The sequence below is a fragment of the Symsagittifera roscoffensis genome, chromosome 1, assembly GCF_963678635.1.
Source record: "Symsagittifera roscoffensis chromosome 1, txSymRosc1.1, whole genome shotgun sequence".
Taxonomy (NCBI): domain Eukaryota; kingdom Metazoa; phylum Xenacoelomorpha; order Acoela; family Convolutidae; genus Symsagittifera; species Symsagittifera roscoffensis.
Window position 1 is genome coordinate 77,230,991 of NC_087062.1, and position 17,209 is coordinate 77,248,199.

At 35.1% G+C, this 17,209-nt stretch overlaps 2 protein-coding genes across 2 annotated transcripts; both read right to left on the reverse strand.

Annotated features, from left to right (window-relative positions):
- Positions 1–460: 460 nt before the first annotated feature.
- On the reverse strand, positions 461–6,234 carry LOC134839941 (beta-1 adrenergic receptor-like). The gene is made up of 5 exons (XM_063855573.1): positions 6,060–6,234; positions 4,930–5,040; positions 4,318–4,420; positions 3,806–3,952; positions 461–659 (listed from the first exon to the last, which is right to left on the reverse strand). Exons 1-5 carry the CDS (start codon positions 6,232–6,234, stop codon positions 461–463), a joined length of 735 nt encoding a protein of 244 aa, XP_063711643.1.
- A 439-nt stretch (positions 6,235–6,673) lies between these two features.
- On the reverse strand, positions 6,674–13,131 carry LOC134839952 (beta-1 adrenergic receptor-like). Its single transcript, XM_063855584.1, has 6 exons — positions 12,957–13,131; positions 11,827–11,937; positions 11,215–11,317; positions 10,703–10,849; positions 7,374–7,556; positions 6,674–6,680 (listed from the first exon to the last, which is right to left on the reverse strand). Exons 1-6 carry the CDS (start codon positions 13,129–13,131, stop codon positions 6,674–6,676), a joined length of 726 nt encoding a protein of 241 aa, XP_063711654.1.
- Positions 13,132–17,209: the final 4,078 nt, after the last annotated feature.

Below are 17,209 nucleotides of genomic sequence, written 5' to 3' on the forward strand. Positions count from 1 at the left end.
CCAAAAAAACGCGTTTTTTTGGCGCGCGCTCCCCCCTTAAATTAAGTATATATTGGCGCCGATGGCGAGAAAAATTTTAAGGTCAGTCAGCCAAAAATGGATATCTCAAAATAGTACAAAGGCGGAGCCCTTTGGGTCGGCAGGGGCTTCCAATCCCTGAGGGGAAGAAAGCGTCCGACAAAAAACCCCCCACCCCCCCTAAATCCGCTACTGCCTGTATTATATTTCACAAAGGTTGACAAAAATTGTTTTTGCGGAGAACTATCTGTGTCGTGTTTTCCAAAGGTCGTCCTGAATTTCGAATCTTTTTTATAAATGTTTCCATCATAAGCCATCCCTGAATTAGTTTTTTTTGTACAAATGATTTTTTTTAGCCAAATAACTCTATGATTAGTCCAAAATTGCTTTCGGCATTGAACCATAGATTAAATATTGACTAAAATTAATTTCAATTAATAAATTAACTATTGACAAACCTGCCACTGCTCTGCACTTTCGGCTTTCTCACCAGTGCTACCACGATCATGCAGTTGAAAACAACTACAAGCGCCACAGGAATAGTCATATTGACAACATAACTCACTATGTCGACGTATGACTCGGCCGAAAGCATTGCTTTGCAGAACGTGTCACCATTTCCATCATATGCTTCCTCGTTGCTAAAAAATACAAAATTACAGCATAAAAAGAACTGAATCATGAGTAAGGATATGAATTTTGAACCAGAACGAAGAGAACCGTTAATAAGTGGCATAGGAGCAAAAGTATCAAAATCATTTGACGAAATATTTTAAAAAAGACAATTTTTTCTTCAAACTTAAGATACAAAGGGTTTAGCGTCCCTTTTTGTTTTAAAAGGACTAAAAATTTGTCCTCAATTCAATTTAGAACGCATTAAATTGGTGCTTACGCATGTTATAAGAACGAATTATATTGCGGAATAATTATCCCAAATTGACCAAATTAGCAATTTTCAAAACCCCATAACTTTATGACAAATGATCAGAGGTGATATATCTTTTTAAATTTGAGCTCAGGACAACAATATCTCTTAGATGACATGAAAAATAAGTCCGTCAAAAAACTTTGTTAAGAAGACTAATACTGACTGAATATAAAAAAACGACTCCAAAAATAAATATTCCAATTTTTTTTTCGAAAGCAGAAAAACAAGAAAACTCGCATCAAGACAAAATTCTGAATAGCCCGAGTGCATTTTAATTGCTTTGGAGTAGTTTAAATTAAAATATACGATGAAGTTTTTTAAAAAAACCAAAAGCATTTTCAATGTTTTTTTCTAAATCATCCCCCGCTATGTAAAGCACGCTATGAGTTATTTAACCTGCCTTTGGTAAAATATTGAATAGACCAAAGATCATGCCTCAGTCTATTTTGTAACGATTTCAAAGACAATTTAAATGTCCTCTTACGCGTTATTAGCGCTAAATACATCGCGCGTTTTTTGTCTCAAATTGGCCGAAATGGCAATCTTTAACATCCTCATAAATTACCGACAAAAGATCACAGATATATACTTTTTATTTCAGCTTAAGACATCAATACTTTGCAAATGATCTATAAAAAAATTGTCAAATTTGTTGGTTTAAAAGTCCAATTTTGTATGGAGAATAAAAAACTCCTCGAGCACAAATATTCCGTCAATGGCCCGACATTCGAAGAAAATGAAGAATATGTATGCTTGCGGAAGTTTTTCTTTATTCGGATCAGTTTTACAAGATTCTAATTTCTCGGGGGATCGATCCTTTGATCTGCAAACCACTACAGTAACCTGACACGAGTCTGTCTAAACTGCTCATTTTAAAATTTACATGCTTGGCAAAATATGCCGCACCACAAAGTCAATCCGATTGAGGGAGCTAAATTATTTTATTTTAATACACGACTCAAATTGTATTACTTATATTTTAATATGATCAGCCTAAAACTCATAGTTTTGCCAACATGAAATTTACCAAAAACTAATCGAGACAGATAAAAAGCAGGCGGATTATTCAGGGCTTTGCCCTAATACGAGGGTCTTGTTTTCTTCTAAACATGTCGAAACAAAAATTACTAACAAACGTTTTCAAAATTGAAGCATAATAACTCTTATTTTTTGAGAAAAATTTTGATCTCGATACCCAGACAAAAAATTGGTTAAATCTAGTCATACGCTATTATGTTTTTCCACGGAAATTACGTGTTTGACTCTACAACACTCTCAACTAAATGAAACTGGTCGCATGGAGCAGGCTCATTAGAAAAAATTGAGCTCCCATTTTTGCATTGATTTCCAAAAACATTAGATTTCTTAACTTTAATTATTCTGGATTTAGACATAGAAGCATACAAAGGCACTGATAACAATGAGCGTTCAGTTAAACTGCTGCTGACACCTGGTGTAACGAAAATTAGATCCGTTATTGAACTTAGCAAAATTTTTCTTGAAAGGTATTTCAAGGAAATTATGAAATCACTGAACTTAATTAGCAGGCCACTCTTTCGATACCCGAGCTTATGATAACTGACAACACGATTAATGCTCCCTCCCTAACTGTTGACTTTGTTTTATACTTTCGATTTTATAGTCTTGAAGTTTAGTCCAACCGCGCCACCACATTTTGGCGGTAGCTGGGATCGTTAGGTTCAGATATTCAAGCTTTCTCTGAACAAAGTTATCGGATCCCAGACGCTTAATGACGAGTCACTCCACACATTTATCTGAGAAATGGAAGCCTCCATGAATTCTAGACTCCTACATAACGTTCCCTCAGGTCTTAAAATTTCACTAGCACTGACTGCAAATCATTTTCTACTCGATAGACCATCAACTAAATTTCACCCTGGATTGTTCTTAGACTCAGAAGTGACACTTCAAAGTCTTGGCGTACTGCCCAAATTTATCACAGCAATTCTGGATTAGATTCCTCAAAGAGTAATTACCGCAAAAATAACTAAGAACTAAACGGAACCGCGTGTCTGCTCTTGTCAATGATTAAGTGTGGGTAGTTGAAGATTTCACTCATCGCGGCTCATGGCCTCTTGCAAAAGTCATGGAAACATACAAAGACACTGATAGCAATGAGCGTTCAGTTAAACTGCTGCTGACACCTGGTGTAACAAATATTAGACCCGTTATTAAACTTAGCAAAGTTTTTCTTGAAAGTTATTTCAAAGACTTTATGAATTCATTGAATTTAATTAGTAGGCCACTCTTTCGATACCCGAGCTTATAATAACTGACAACACGATTAATGTCCCCTCCCTAGCTGTTGACTTTGTTTTATCCTTTCGATCATCATCCCTTATTTTTATTCTTTCAATCTGCTATTACCAAAGCTTACATCATGAATGAAGACCTATCACCTACTTCGTTTTACCCAACCAAATTATCTTACTATAGCGTTGAGTCCACTAAATAACTGGTCGTCTAAATTTTTCAAACTCAGGCGGTCTTATTGATCAAAAAGATGGTTAGCAGGCATGAAACGTATCACTTTGGACTCGCAACATTGACTTTTCCAACCAGTCCTGTCTGTGTCGCAACACGTGCGCAGACCAGTCCTGTCTGTATTTGCGAGTTGCAGCGCGATTCATGTATTATTTGGAGTTTCGGGAAGCATTTGATTCGTTCTAAGACCTTGTGCATAAAATCATACTTTAAGGTTGAAGGTCACAATCTGCTTTTTTTAGTTTAAAAAATCGTATCTGGCTAACTGTTTTTTGCATATTTGCTGTGCAAGATTAGTTTTGCACAATAATAACTTAAGCTCTGTGAAACTTTAGATATGAAAAAGTAGATTACCTGGAGTGCATGATGCCGTAGCCTAAGATTGGGATGACAGAAGCGACGGCACTGATAGCTGTCACTGTAATCAGAGGTACCACAGCCTGTCTTCTGGTCCAGGTGTGGTATGTGAATGGCAGATACAGTGCCAGAACCCGGTCCAGACTTCGATAAGGGATGCCAGACTCTTTTCCGTTTTTTTTTGCTCCAAATTTTTGTTCGTTAAATCAAATTCTAGTTCAAATTCCAAAAAGTTCCAGATTGTCTAGAGATGAACTTTTGTGAAAGCTTATTAAAAACTTTTGCCTCGTTATTTAGCCCCTGATCTTATTTGATGTGGTTCAAAAGTTAACTAAAAATGTTTTTTTTTTCGGAAACTTTACAGCAAGTCATAATGAACATGCGTATGCAAGAGTGAACGAGTCAGGAACTGCGCTATTTTTTGCTAAGCTTTTCACAGCTATCAAATTGCCATTTTTAAGCTTTTTTTAAATTTCAATTTGAGTGTGGGGGAGTGTGTGGAAAAGGACCTGAGAGCGGAGTAGCTGAGTTGCATGGCGATGTGTGCGAACCAGTTGCAGAAGGAGAATATCTTGCAAGCCGCCACATTCGCCACTCGAAGACGCGGAATGACTACAAAGAGAAATAGTTACAAGTTAAAAAAATACAGATGGGTGCTATTTTGGCATCTCAGAGGCATCATCTTGTCGGGTAAATTGCTTTTTGACACCCTCTCAAAAAAATGAGCAGATTTTCTTCACTTTTCTTAACCACAGGTGTGTTTGCGTGAGCTGCACTGCAGATCATAGTAAATTATCATTTTCTCTTATTAGCAACCAGTGAAATTTAACTTTTCCCTATGAAAAAAGATTTTTTGATTATATGTGCCTTCATTGGTTCCAGAATGGAATATGGATTATATGAAAAATCACTCTGAATTTAGGTGTTAAATGCCCCAATGTTAGAGAATCTCAGCATTACTTAAACAATTCATAACCCATTTCATATCCTAATTTAGGTATCAAGAATGTTGATTCAGATCTGATACAAATTAATCATCAGGTACAAATAAGTATCCTTCGGAAAAATTATGCCGGCAGAAGTGAAGCCAGAACATAATATCACAAATGATGACATCTTACTTCCCAAGTATGCGGCAGATGTAGCTGTGAGCTGTAATATGAAGACTGAGTCAGCAACCGACAAGTACTGAAGAATCACAGGCGTCGGAGTATCCACAGGTAGCTTCCTCCCTACAGCAACCAAAACGTTAAAAAATTCAAAGCGGTTTTTTTGGTTTTTTTTCTCACTCACAATTCCCTACCTCACTTCTCGCAATAATCCCAATAATCTTTTAAGGTCGATTGAAATGATATTCCGAGCTCTCCTACAACATTTTCGAACGCTAATATACCAAAATGCTTTGAGCCGCCTGCATTTTTTGAACTTGCGGTCAAAGTGATTGGGCAATCTTCCTTGGAAATCATTGCTGATTAAAGATTAAATCATAGGTTAACGCTTATTCATTATTAGCCAGCAAAAATTCAAAAAAAAAGTGTATAAAAACGTCTTTTTTTGGCCTGTTTTTTTCAAAATCTTGCCTACGGCGCAAAAAAATTGACCAAAACAGGGTCTTTTTGTGCTTTGAGAGAGCTCGGAAAATCAATTGGGTCGACCTAAAAAAGAAAACCGTCGGCAAAATTTTTGAAAACTTTTTGAAAATCATCCGCCCCTCCTCGAGAAAATCCTAGATCCGTCCCTGATATGACATAAAAAAGGAATCGATCTAAGAACACCTTTGTCAGTGCGAGTAGACATCTGGTGATGTGAAATTTGACAGTTGATTATTTCAACTTTTCTAAATTTTGTCTTACTAAACGTATACTCAACTGCACCGATAGTATGACTTTTCCAAAAATCAGAAAATTTGTCGAAAAATTTCATATTTCAAGAAACATTGTTTTTAAATTGAGTCGAAATTTTAAAAAAAATAGAATCAAATTATCATTCCCACTCCCGATAGATCAAATAAGTTTTTCCAGTCCAGCTTTTAATCTATTAATCTTATGTTCTATTCTGATTGGATGAACATTTCAACTTATAATTAAGTTAACGGAGCTATTTTGGACGGAGCATGTTAACTTGGACCCAAAAAAACTCCAAAATACTTGCTGTAGTTTTGGAAGAACTGTAAAACATACAGCCCACACAACAAAAAAAATAGATAAAAGCTGTTGATTGTAAGAAAAGGGTTGGAGAATTTATAGTTGACCTATGACAAAACCGATGACGTCACAAATGATTGACAGTGGACCCAGACAGACACAGAGGATGACGATGATACGGACCCACAGCACCCAGTCGTCCCCGACCACTTTAGCCGCCTCCGATGACGTAATAAATGCTTCATCATAGTCTTCTCGATCGGAGACGTTTGAAAGGAACATTTTTTCCAAACGATTACCAGCTTGGTATGCTCGCAAGTTAGATGTTAGAAAAAACACAAGATTTTTTAAAGAAGATTTTTGGTTTAATATATTGATTGATTGACCGCGCCGTTTTTGCTCTAAATAATGAAGGTCTTGAAAAAACACAATATTTCAGCTGTAATTTGCTTGGCAAATTTTGCTTCACTTTTAAATGACCCAAAAGACAAACACAGGAAATTAGTGTTTTTCCATCTCGTTTCAAATGTCAACAATGGTCTTTGGTTTTGATAGTTAATTAATTTTGGAAAAAAAACTTGGATACATTCAAAAACCAAAACACAGCGTAATATCGCGTATCCCACTTTTCATTGGATAAACAATGGGGCTTTTTGTTTATGCTACAAGGTTATCTCTGATAAAAAGTCACCCTATCTATTTTCCACTGGATAAGTTCGCTCTACTCCCTAGAGCAACATTGAATCTTATTTCAATTTATCAGTTCATATATACATTAGTCAGTTTCAATATACATTAGTCGTGTTGTTTTTGTTCCGACTTTCGATACGACCTTAATTTCCTAATGTTGAAAGTCAAAGCTATATGATATTTTTGAATGAGGCAGTAATATTTAAAAAGACGGGCCAAAAAAGACGTTTTTAGGCAATTTTCGGAAACTTTTGACCAAAAAAACGCGTTTTTTTGGCGCGCGCTCCCCCCTTAAATTAAGTATATATTGGCGCCGATGGCGAGAAAAATTTTAAGGTCAGTCAGCCAAAAATGGATATCTCAAAATAGTACAAAGGCGGAGCCCTTTGGGTCGGCAGGGGCTTCCAATCCCTGAGGGGAAGAAAGCGTCCGACAAAAAACCCCCCACCCCCCCTAAATCCGCTACTGCCTGTATTATATTTCACAAAGGTTGACAAAAATTGTTTTTGCGGAGAACTATCTGTGTCGTGTTTTCCAAAGGTCGTCCTGAATTTCGAATCTTTTTTATAAATGTTTCCATCATAAGCCATCCCTGAATTAGTTTTTTTTGTACAAATGATTTTTTTTAGCCAAATAACTCTATGATTAGTCCAAAATTGCTTTCGGCATTGAACCATAGATTAAATATTGACTAAAATTAATTTCAATTAATAAATTAACTATTGACAAACCTGCCACTGCTCTGCACTTTCGGCTTTCTCACCAGTGCTACCACGATCATGCAGTTGAAAACAACTACAAGCGCCACAGGAATAGTCATATTGACAACATAACTCACTATGTCGACGTATGACTCGGCCGAAAGCATTGCTTTGCAGAACGTGTCACCATTTCCATCATATGCTTCCTCGTTGCTAAAAAATACAAAATTACAGCATAAAAAGAACTGAATCATGAGTAAGGATATGAATTTTGAACCAGAACGAAGAGAACCGTTAATAAGTGGCATAGGAGCAAAAGTATCAAAATCATTTGACGAAATATTTTAAAAAAGACAATTTTTTCTTCAAACTTAAGATACAAAGGGTTTAGCGTCCCTTTTTGTTTTAAAAGGACTAAAAATTTGTCCTCAATTCAATTTAGAACGCATTAAATTGGTGCTTACGCATGTTATAAGAACGAATTATATTGCGGAATAATTATCCCAAATTGACCAAATTAGCAATTTTCAAAACCCCATAACTTTATGACAAATGATCAGAGGTGATATATCTTTTTAAATTTGAGCTCAGGACAACAATATCTCTTAGATGACATGAAAAATAAGTCCGTCAAAAAACTTTGTTAAGAAGACTAATACTGACTGAATATAAAAAAACGACTCCAAAAATAAATATTCCAATTTTTTTTTCGAAAGCAGAAAAACAAGAAAACTCGCATCAAGACAAAATTCTGAATAGCCCGAGTGCATTTTAATTGCTTTGGAGTAGTTTAAATTAAAATATACGATGAAGTTTTTTAAAAAAACCAAAAGCATTTTCAATGTTTTTTTCTAAATCATCCCCCGCTATGTAAAGCACGCTATGAGTTATTTAACCTGCCTTTGGTAAAATATTGAATAGACCAAAGATCATGCCTCAGTCTATTTTGTAACGATTTCAAAGACAATTTAAATGTCCTCTTACGCGTTATTAGCGCTAAATACATCGCGCGTTTTTTGTCTCAAATTGGCCGAAATGGCAATCTTTAACATCCTCATAAATTACCGACAAAAGATCACAGATATATACTTTTTATTTCAGCTTAAGACATCAATACTTTGCAAATGATCTATAAAAAAATTGTCAAATTTGTTGGTTTAAAAGTCCAATTTTGTATGGAGAATAAAAAACTCCTCGAGCACAAATATTCCGTCAATGGCCCGACATTCGAAGAAAATGAAGAATATGTATGCTTGCGGAAGTTTTTCTTTATTCGGATCAGTTTTACAAGATTCTAATTTCTCGGGGGATCGATCCTTTGATCTGCAAACCACTACAGTAACCTGACACGAGTCTGTCTAAACTGCTCATTTTAAAATTTACATGCTTGGCAAAATATGCCGCACCACAAAGTCAATCCGATTGAGGGAGCTAAATTATTTTATTTTAATACACGACTCAAATTGTATTACTTATATTTTAATATGATCAGCCTAAAACTCATAGTTTTGCCAACATGAAATTTACCAAAAACTAATCGAGACAGATAAAAAGCAGGCGGATTATTCAGGGCTTTGCCCTAATACGAGGGTCTTGTTTTCTTCTAAACATGTCGAAACAAAAATTACTAACAAACGTTTTCAAAATTGAAGCATAATAACTCTTATTTTTTGAGAAAAATTTTGATCTCGATACCCAGACAAAAAATTGGTTAAATCTAGTCATACGCTATTATGTTTTTCCACGGAAATTACGTGTTTGACTCTACAACACTCTCAACTAAATGAAACTGGTCGCATGGAGCAGGCTCATTAGAAAAAATTGAGCTCCCATTTTTGCATTGATTTCCAAAAACATTAGATTTCTTAACTTTAATTATTCTGGATTTAGACATAGAAGCATACAAAGGCACTGATAACAATGAGCGTTCAGTTAAACTGCTGCTGACACCTGGTGTAACGAAAATTAGATCCGTTATTGAACTTAGCAAAATTTTTCTTGAAAGGTATTTCAAGGAAATTATGAAATCACTGAACTTAATTAGCAGGCCACTCTTTCGATACCCGAGCTTATGATAACTGACAACACGATTAATGCTCCCTCCCTAACTGTTGACTTTGTTTTATACTTTCGATTTTATAGTCTTGAAGTTTAGTCCAACCGCGCCACCACATTTTGGCGGTAGCTGGGATCGTTAGGTTCAGATATTCAAGCTTTCTCTGAACAAAGTTATCGGATCCCAGACGCTTAATGACGAGTCACTCCACACATTTATCTGAGAAATGGAAGCCTCCATGAATTCTAGACTCCTACATAACGTTCCCTCAGGTCTTAAAATTTCACTAGCACTGACTGCAAATCATTTTCTACTCGATAGACCATCAACTAAATTTCACCCTGGATTGTTCTTAGACTCAGAAGTGACACTTCAAAGTCTTGGCGTACTGCCCAAATTTATCACAGCAATTCTGGATTAGATTCCTCAAAGAGTAATTACCGCAAAAATAACTAAGAACTAAACGGAACCGCGTGTCTGCTCTTGTCAATGATTAAGTGTGGGTAGTTGAAGATTTCACTCATCGCGGCTCATGGCCTCTTGCAAAAGTCATGGAAACATACAAAGACACTGATAGCAATGAGCGTTCAGTTAAACTGCTGCTGACACCTGGTGTAACAAATATTAGACCCGTTATTAAACTTAGCAAAGTTTTTCTTGAAAGTTATTTCAAAGACTTTATGAATTCATTGAATTTAATTAGTAGGCCACTCTTTCGATACCCGAGCTTATAATAACTGACAACACGATTAATGTCCCCTCCCTAGCTGTTGACTTTGTTTTATCCTTTCGATCATCATCCCTTATTTTTATTCTTTCAATCTGCTATTACCAAAGCTTACATCATGAATGAAGACCTATCACCTACTTCGTTTTACCCAACCAAATTATCTTACTATAGCGTTGAGTCCACTAAATAACTGGTCGTCTAAATTTTTCAAACTCAGGCGGTCTTATTGATCAAAAAGATGGTTAGCAGGCATGAAACGTATCACTTTGGACTCGCAACATTGACTTTTCCAACCAGTCCTGTCTGTGTCGCAACACGTGCGCAGACCAGTCCTGTCTGTATTTGCGAGTTGCAGCGCGATTCATGTATTATTTGGAGTTTCGGGAAGCATTTGATTCGTTCTAAGACCTTGTGCATAAAATCATACTTTAAGGTTGAAGGTCACAATCTGCTTTTTTTAGTTTAAAAAATCGTATCTGGCTAACTGTTTTTTGCATATTTGCTGTGCAAGATTAGTTTTGCACAATAATAACTTAAGCTCTGTGAAACTTTAGATATGAAAAAGTAGATTACCTGGAGTGCATGATGCCGTAGCCTAAGATTGGGATGACAGAAGCGACGGCACTGATAGCTGTCACTGTAATCAGAGGTACCACAGCCTGTCTTCTGGTCCAGGTGTGGTATGTGAATGGCAGATACAGTGCCAGAACCCGGTCCAGACTTCGATAAGGGATGCCAGACTCTTTTCCGTTTTTTTTTGCTCCAAATTTTTGTTCGTTAAATCAAATTCTAGTTCAAATTCCAAAAAGTTCCAGATTGTCTAGAGATGAACTTTTGTGAAAGCTTATTAAAAACTTTTGCCTCGTTATTTAGCCCCTGATCTTATTTGATGTGGTTCAAAAGTTAACTAAAAATGTTTTTTTTTTCGGAAACTTTACAGCAAGTCATAATGAACATGCGTATGCAAGAGTGAACGAGTCAGGAACTGCGCTATTTTTTGCTAAGCTTTTCACAGCTATCAAATTGCCATTTTTAAGCTTTTTTTAAATTTCAATTTGAGTGTGGGGGAGTGTGTGGAAAAGGACCTGAGAGCGGAGTAGCTGAGTTGCATGGCGATGTGTGCGAACCAGTTGCAGAAGGAGAATATCTTGCAAGCCGCCACATTCGCCACTCGAAGACGCGGAATGACTACAAAGAGAAATAGTTACAAGTTAAAAAAATACAGATGGGTGCTATTTTGGCATCTCAGAGGCATCATCTTGTCGGGTAAATTGCTTTTTGACACCCTCTCAAAAAAATGAGCAGATTTTCTTCACTTTTCTTAACCACAGGTGTGTTTGCGTGAGCTGCACTGCAGATCATAGTAAATTATCATTTTCTCTTATTAGCAACCAGTGAAATTTAACTTTTCCCTATGAAAAAAGATTTTTTGATTATATGTGCCTTCATTGGTTCCAGAATGGAATATGGATTATATGAAAAATCACTCTGAATTTAGGTGTTAAATGCCCCAATGTTAGAGAATCTCAGCATTACTTAAACAATTCATAACCCATTTCATATCCTAATTTAGGTATCAAGAATGTTGATTCAGATCTGATACAAATTAATCATCAGGTACAAATAAGTATCCTTCGGAAAAATTATGCCGGCAGAAGTGAAGCCAGAACATAATATCACAAATGATGACATCTTACTTCCCAAGTATGCGGCAGATGTAGCTGTGAGCTGTAATATGAAGACTGAGTCAGCAACCGACAAGTACTGAAGAATCACAGGCGTCGGAGTATCCACAGGTAGCTTCCTCCCTACAGCAACCAAAACGTTAAAAAATTCAAAGCGGTTTTTTTGGTTTTTTTTCTCACTCACAATTCCCTACCTCACTTCTCGCAATAATCCCAATAATCTTTTAAGGTCGATTGAAATGATATTCCGAGCTCTCCTACAACATTTTCGAACGCTAATATACCAAAATGCTTTGAGCCGCCTGCATTTTTTGAACTTGCGGTCAAAGTGATTGGGCAATCTTCCTTGGAAATCATTGCTGATTAAAGATTAAATCATAGGTTAACGCTTATTCATTATTAGCCAGCAAAAATTCAAAAAAAAAGTGTATAAAAACGTCTTTTTTTGGCCTGTTTTTTTCAAAATCTTGCCTACGGCGCAAAAAAATTGACCAAAACAGGGTCTTTTTGTGCTTTGAGAGAGCTCGGAAAATCAATTGGGTCGACCTAAAAAAGAAAACCGTCGGCAAAATTTTTGAAAACTTTTTGAAAATCATCCGCCCCTCCTCGAGAAAATCCTAGATCCGTCCCTGATATGACATAAAAAAGGAATCGATCTAAGAACACCTTTGTCAGTGCGAGTAGACATCTGGTGATGTGAAATTTGACAGTTGATTATTTCAACTTTTCTAAATTTTGTCTTACTAAACGTATACTCAACTGCACCGATAGTATGACTTTTCCAAAAATCAGAAAATTTGTCGAAAAATTTCATATTTCAAGAAACATTGTTTTTAAATTGAGTCGAAATTTTAAAAAAAATAGAATCAAATTATCATTCCCACTCCCGATAGATCAAATAAGTTTTTCCAGTCCAGCTTTTAATCTATTAATCTTATGTTCTATTCTGATTGGATGAACATTTCAACTTATAATTAAGTTAACGGAGCTATTTTGGACGGAGCATGTTAACTTGGACCCAAAAAAACTCCAAAATACTTGCTGTAGTTTTGGAAGAACTGTAAAACATACAGCCCACACAACAAAAAAAATAGATAAAAGCTGTTGATTGTAAGAAAAGGGTTGGAGAATTTATAGTTGACCTATGACAAAACCGATGACGTCACAAATGATTGACAGTGGACCCAGACAGACACAGAGGATGACGATGATACGGACCCACAGCACCCAGTCGTCCCCGACCACTTTAGCCGCCTCCGATGACGTAATAAATGCTTCATCATAGTCTTCTCGATCGGAGACGTTTGAAAGGAACATTTTTTCCAAACGATTACCAGCTTGGTATGCTCGCAAGTTAGATGTTAGAAAAAACACAAGATTTTTTAAAGAAGATTTTTGGTTTAATATATTGATTGATTGACCGCGCCGTTTTTGCTCTAAATAATGAAGGTCTTGAAAAAACACAATATTTCAGCTGTAATTTGCTTGGCAAATTTTGCTTCACTTTTAAATGACCCAAAAGACAAACACAGGAAATTAGTGTTTTTCCATCTCGTTTCAAATGTCAACAATGGTCTTTGGTTTTGATAGTTAATTAATTTTGGAAAAAAAACTTGGATACATTCAAAAACCAAAACACAGCGTAATATCGCGTATCCCACTTTTCATTGGATAAACAATGGGGCTTTTTGTTTATGCTACAAGTTTATCTCTGATAAAAAGTCACCCTATCTATTTTCCACTGGATAAGTTCGCTCTACTCCCTAGAGCAACATTGAATCTTATTTCAATTTATCAGTTCATATATACATTAGTCAGTTTCAATATACATTAGTCGTGTTGTTTTTGTTCCGACTTTCGATACGAAAGTAACGGAATATTTGTGCTCGGGGTGGGTTTTTTTCTTCAGACAAATTTCGACTTTTTAACTAGCCATTTTTGACGGAATTTTTAAATATCATTCGAAAGGTATTGTTGTCCTGAGTTCAAATTTGAAAAAATCTTTAACCTGTGATCAGTTTTCGTAAAGTTATAGGGGTTTAAACATGGCCATTTTGGCCAATTTGGGACAACTAACGCGCGATATACTTCGCGCTATTAACGCGTAAGCGGAGAGTTAATCCGTCTTAGCAATCATTTCAAATTGGTTCAAAGAAGCTTATTTGCCATAATCGATTTGTTACAAGGAGCAAAATTTATCCCTTTGTATTTTAAATGGCGTGTGGGGGGATGAATTTTCATAAAAAATTTCAAATCCTAGAAAAAAAGTTTCATTTTGTTTTATTATTACATACATATTATTACTGCTCCATTAACCTTAAAAGGCAGTCGGAACATTCAGGGCTTTGCCCTGATACGAGCAGTCTTGATATTTTTGAAGAAAGAACGGAATGTTATTACTCAGGATGGTTCTTTTTTTTTAAATCTCCAGACAAGTTTCGACTTATTAACTATCAGTTTTTGACGAAATTTTTATTATATCTGTCCAAAGGTACTTGGTACTGTTTCCAGAGCTCAAATTGAAAAGAATTGATCATTTTTTGTAAAGTGAAGGGGGTTTAGAGATTGCCAATTTGGGATAGTTATTGTGCGTTATATTTTGCGATGATCAACGTGCTATATCATACGTGCTAAAAGTGTGTCAGCGTATGTTTAGTCCGTCTTAGAAACCGTTACAAATTAAATTGAAAAACGTTTTTTGGTATAACTACATTACGAGCCCAAACTGTGCATTTTATGAACTGTAAGCTGTTTCCATGGGACCCTTTTTTCTTCTTTTGTTTTTTCATTTTCTTTGATCATTTCGACAAAATTTCAACAGGTTTAAAGACTTGTCTCTGGAATCCAGAAAATACAGATACAAAACTGTGCGCCTAACCAGTGCACAGTGTGCTTTCGTATTTTTAATGTAATACTTTGTTAGATATCCGAAATCTATCTTGTTGTGGCTTGCTGGGTGATGAATTAAAAAAAATTGAATTCTTTTTGAAAGTTTCATCCATTTTGTAACGGGAATAGTTACTGCATAGACTTTAAATTCAGTCAAAAAATTTACGTCTTCACCCTGCTACAAGAAGTTTTTGAAACATGGCCGTCTTGAGCGCTAATTTAAAAAAAAAAACATTTTACCTTTGATCATTTTTTGAAAAGTTATGGGGGTTTAAACTTGCCAATTTGGGATATTAAAGTGCGATCTTTTTCGTGCTAATAACGTGTAAGCGGATCATCGATACGACGCAATTTGTACAAATTTGACGCAATTTGTACAATTTGACGTAATTTGAACACAAAGTAGTGTCTGAGTTTTGTTATATCCTACACCACAAACACACCCGGTTGACAAAAAAAGCTTATCATACTCTTTCTTGCTTGTCATACTCTTTCATACAACTTCATAGAGCAAAAAGTAAGTGTATTAAAAAAAGCAAAATAAGCATTATTTCCATACTATGAAAATTTATAACAAGCATTTTTTCCATATTATATACCAAAAAAATTGTTTTTGTATATGGCTAGATAATTTTTAGTTTGAATATTTTGGCGGTTGAGGAAAATAGGCCTGTTTTTTTTTAAGTTTTTTAAAATCTTATCAAATGAAACAAAAAAATAATAATTGCGTTTACAAAAAAAACACAAATGGTCAAATTTGGCATGCAGAATTTTTTTCGTAAAATTTATATTAGAGCACAAAAGCAAGTTTGCAACCAAAAAGGGGATTAAAAATTTTTTTAACTCAAATTTGTGTTTTTGTTTATAAAAAATTGCATATCACTTAGTTTTCATATATTTTAAAATTACCCAGACACGTTTTTTGGTGATTTTTGAAAGTTTTGTTTTATCTATGACAAAATGATTATCTTAAAATTTTCATACCTGAAAATTTTATGACAAGCAATTTTTATTGAAATGTTTTAAACACTTTTTTAATGACCAGAAAGCTTCAAAAGAGGAAAATAGACAAAAAATATTCATTAAAAATTTTTAAAACATTTTTTTTTGTATTAATTTTGTATGACAAGCATTTTTTCCATATACTTCATATAAAAAAACTGTATGCTAAACATTTTTCTTCTATGGCCGTCAACCCGGGCAACGGCACATACAACGGAAAAATTGGGTGTTTATTCATGCTGCTGTAAAGTTGTTTCAAGAAGCCATGGTTATTTTAAGTTATTTTAAAGAGTTGGTCACCCGGATGCTACACTTTAAAAAACTTTGTTGTCCCACAGCTTACCTTTAAAGCACAGCTCGAGACGACCTTTTACGCCAGATTATCCCGATGTAAGTAAGTTTTTTTGGAGTTTTGTAAGTATAATTTATACTGTTTTTTTACTGTGTTTTATACGGTGTTTTCCTGACCCTTCAATCCGTTTCTTCCTTAGTACTCCTGGATCCTTCTAATACTTGTGTTGTTTAAAAAAAATGTTATTTTTTTGAGGATCTTGTTTCTCAGTAGTTTGATAATTGTGGATTAGTTGGGGTTTTAAACTTATCTAATAAAGTTATTCAACTGGTTTTAATTATTTTATTCGAAGTACTCCTAGAATGTGTCACTTGATTCCTATGGTTTTATGGTTCGTAATTTCCTGATTGAGTCAAAAGAAAAAATCGCAGCATTATCTTGGTTTGGAAAATTATTGCAAAAACTTTCACATTTGCCCGTAGCCGAGTGGAGCATTTTTAAAGACTTTGTTAACCACTCTATTAACTACCCTAAAAATCTCCATGTTTTTGCATTTTTTCCTAATTTGTTTTCATTTTTGTCATAGGCTGTTTTCAGGCAATTTCATTGAATAAAACACTCCTGTGAAACTTGTTTTCAGCAATAAACTGGCATTAAAAATTGCCATGGATATATAATAACGAGTAAAACGTCAATTCTTTAGCGTTTCTAAGAGGTAAAGTTTTCGATGAAAGGCTTAGCAATCAAGAAGAAGGTGGTAAGTGAAGTTTGGTCACGATATCTAGTTTTGCTCTCTAGGTTTTGCTAGGTCACTGTAATTTTCGCTTATAGAACTTTCATGATTTTGAACAGTATCATAAAATGATAACCGATGGAAGCTTGGTAAATGATTGACATTACGAGACCCAACCGTGTTCTAGATATAGGCGAACAATTTGGTGTCTGTAAGTCACTAAAAACATGTTCCAAAATGTAAATTAATTCTTCTAAGAAAAATTCGATGGACTTCGTGTGCAAATACGTGTAACGTAAATTTTGTCAACAAGTTAGTTCTGTTTACATCGAAATGAGTTCATACGTGAATAAATAATAGCTCGAATTGTTATCTAATAGTTAGATTTATTTATAGTTATTATCTAGTAACTGCGGAACTTGAAACCAAGAACTCAGTCGTTGTCAGTGGAATCCACGAAAATATCCTCGATTATTGGT

What these genes read in the sequence shown, in the direction of transcription:
- LOC134839941 (XM_063855573.1), bottom strand. Translation starts at nt 6,234, where the DNA reads ATGTTCCTTTCAAACGTCTCCGATCGAGAAGACTATGATGAAGCATTT. An exon ending in CTCAGCTACTCCGCTCTCAG is followed by an intron (nt 3,953 to 4,317) that starts GTCCTTTTCCAC and finishes CCCTTATCGAAG; the next exon opens with TCTGGACCGGGTTCTGGCAC. An exon ending in TACGGCATCATGCACTCCAG is followed by an intron (nt 660 to 3,805) that starts GTAATCTACTTT and finishes TGTATTTTTTAG; the next exon opens with CAACGAGGAAGCATATGATG.
- LOC134839952 (XM_063855584.1), bottom strand. Translation starts at nt 13,131, where the DNA reads ATGTTCCTTTCAAACGTCTCCGATCGAGAAGACTATGATGAAGCATTT. An exon ending in CGTCATCGGTTTTGTCATAG is followed by an intron (nt 11,938 to 12,956) that starts GTCAACTATAAA and finishes TGGTTGCTGTAG; the next exon opens with GGAGGAAGCTACCTGTGGAT. An exon ending in CTCAGCTACTCCGCTCTCAG is followed by an intron (nt 10,850 to 11,214) that starts GTCCTTTTCCAC and finishes CCCTTATCGAAG; the next exon opens with TCTGGACCGGGTTCTGGCAC.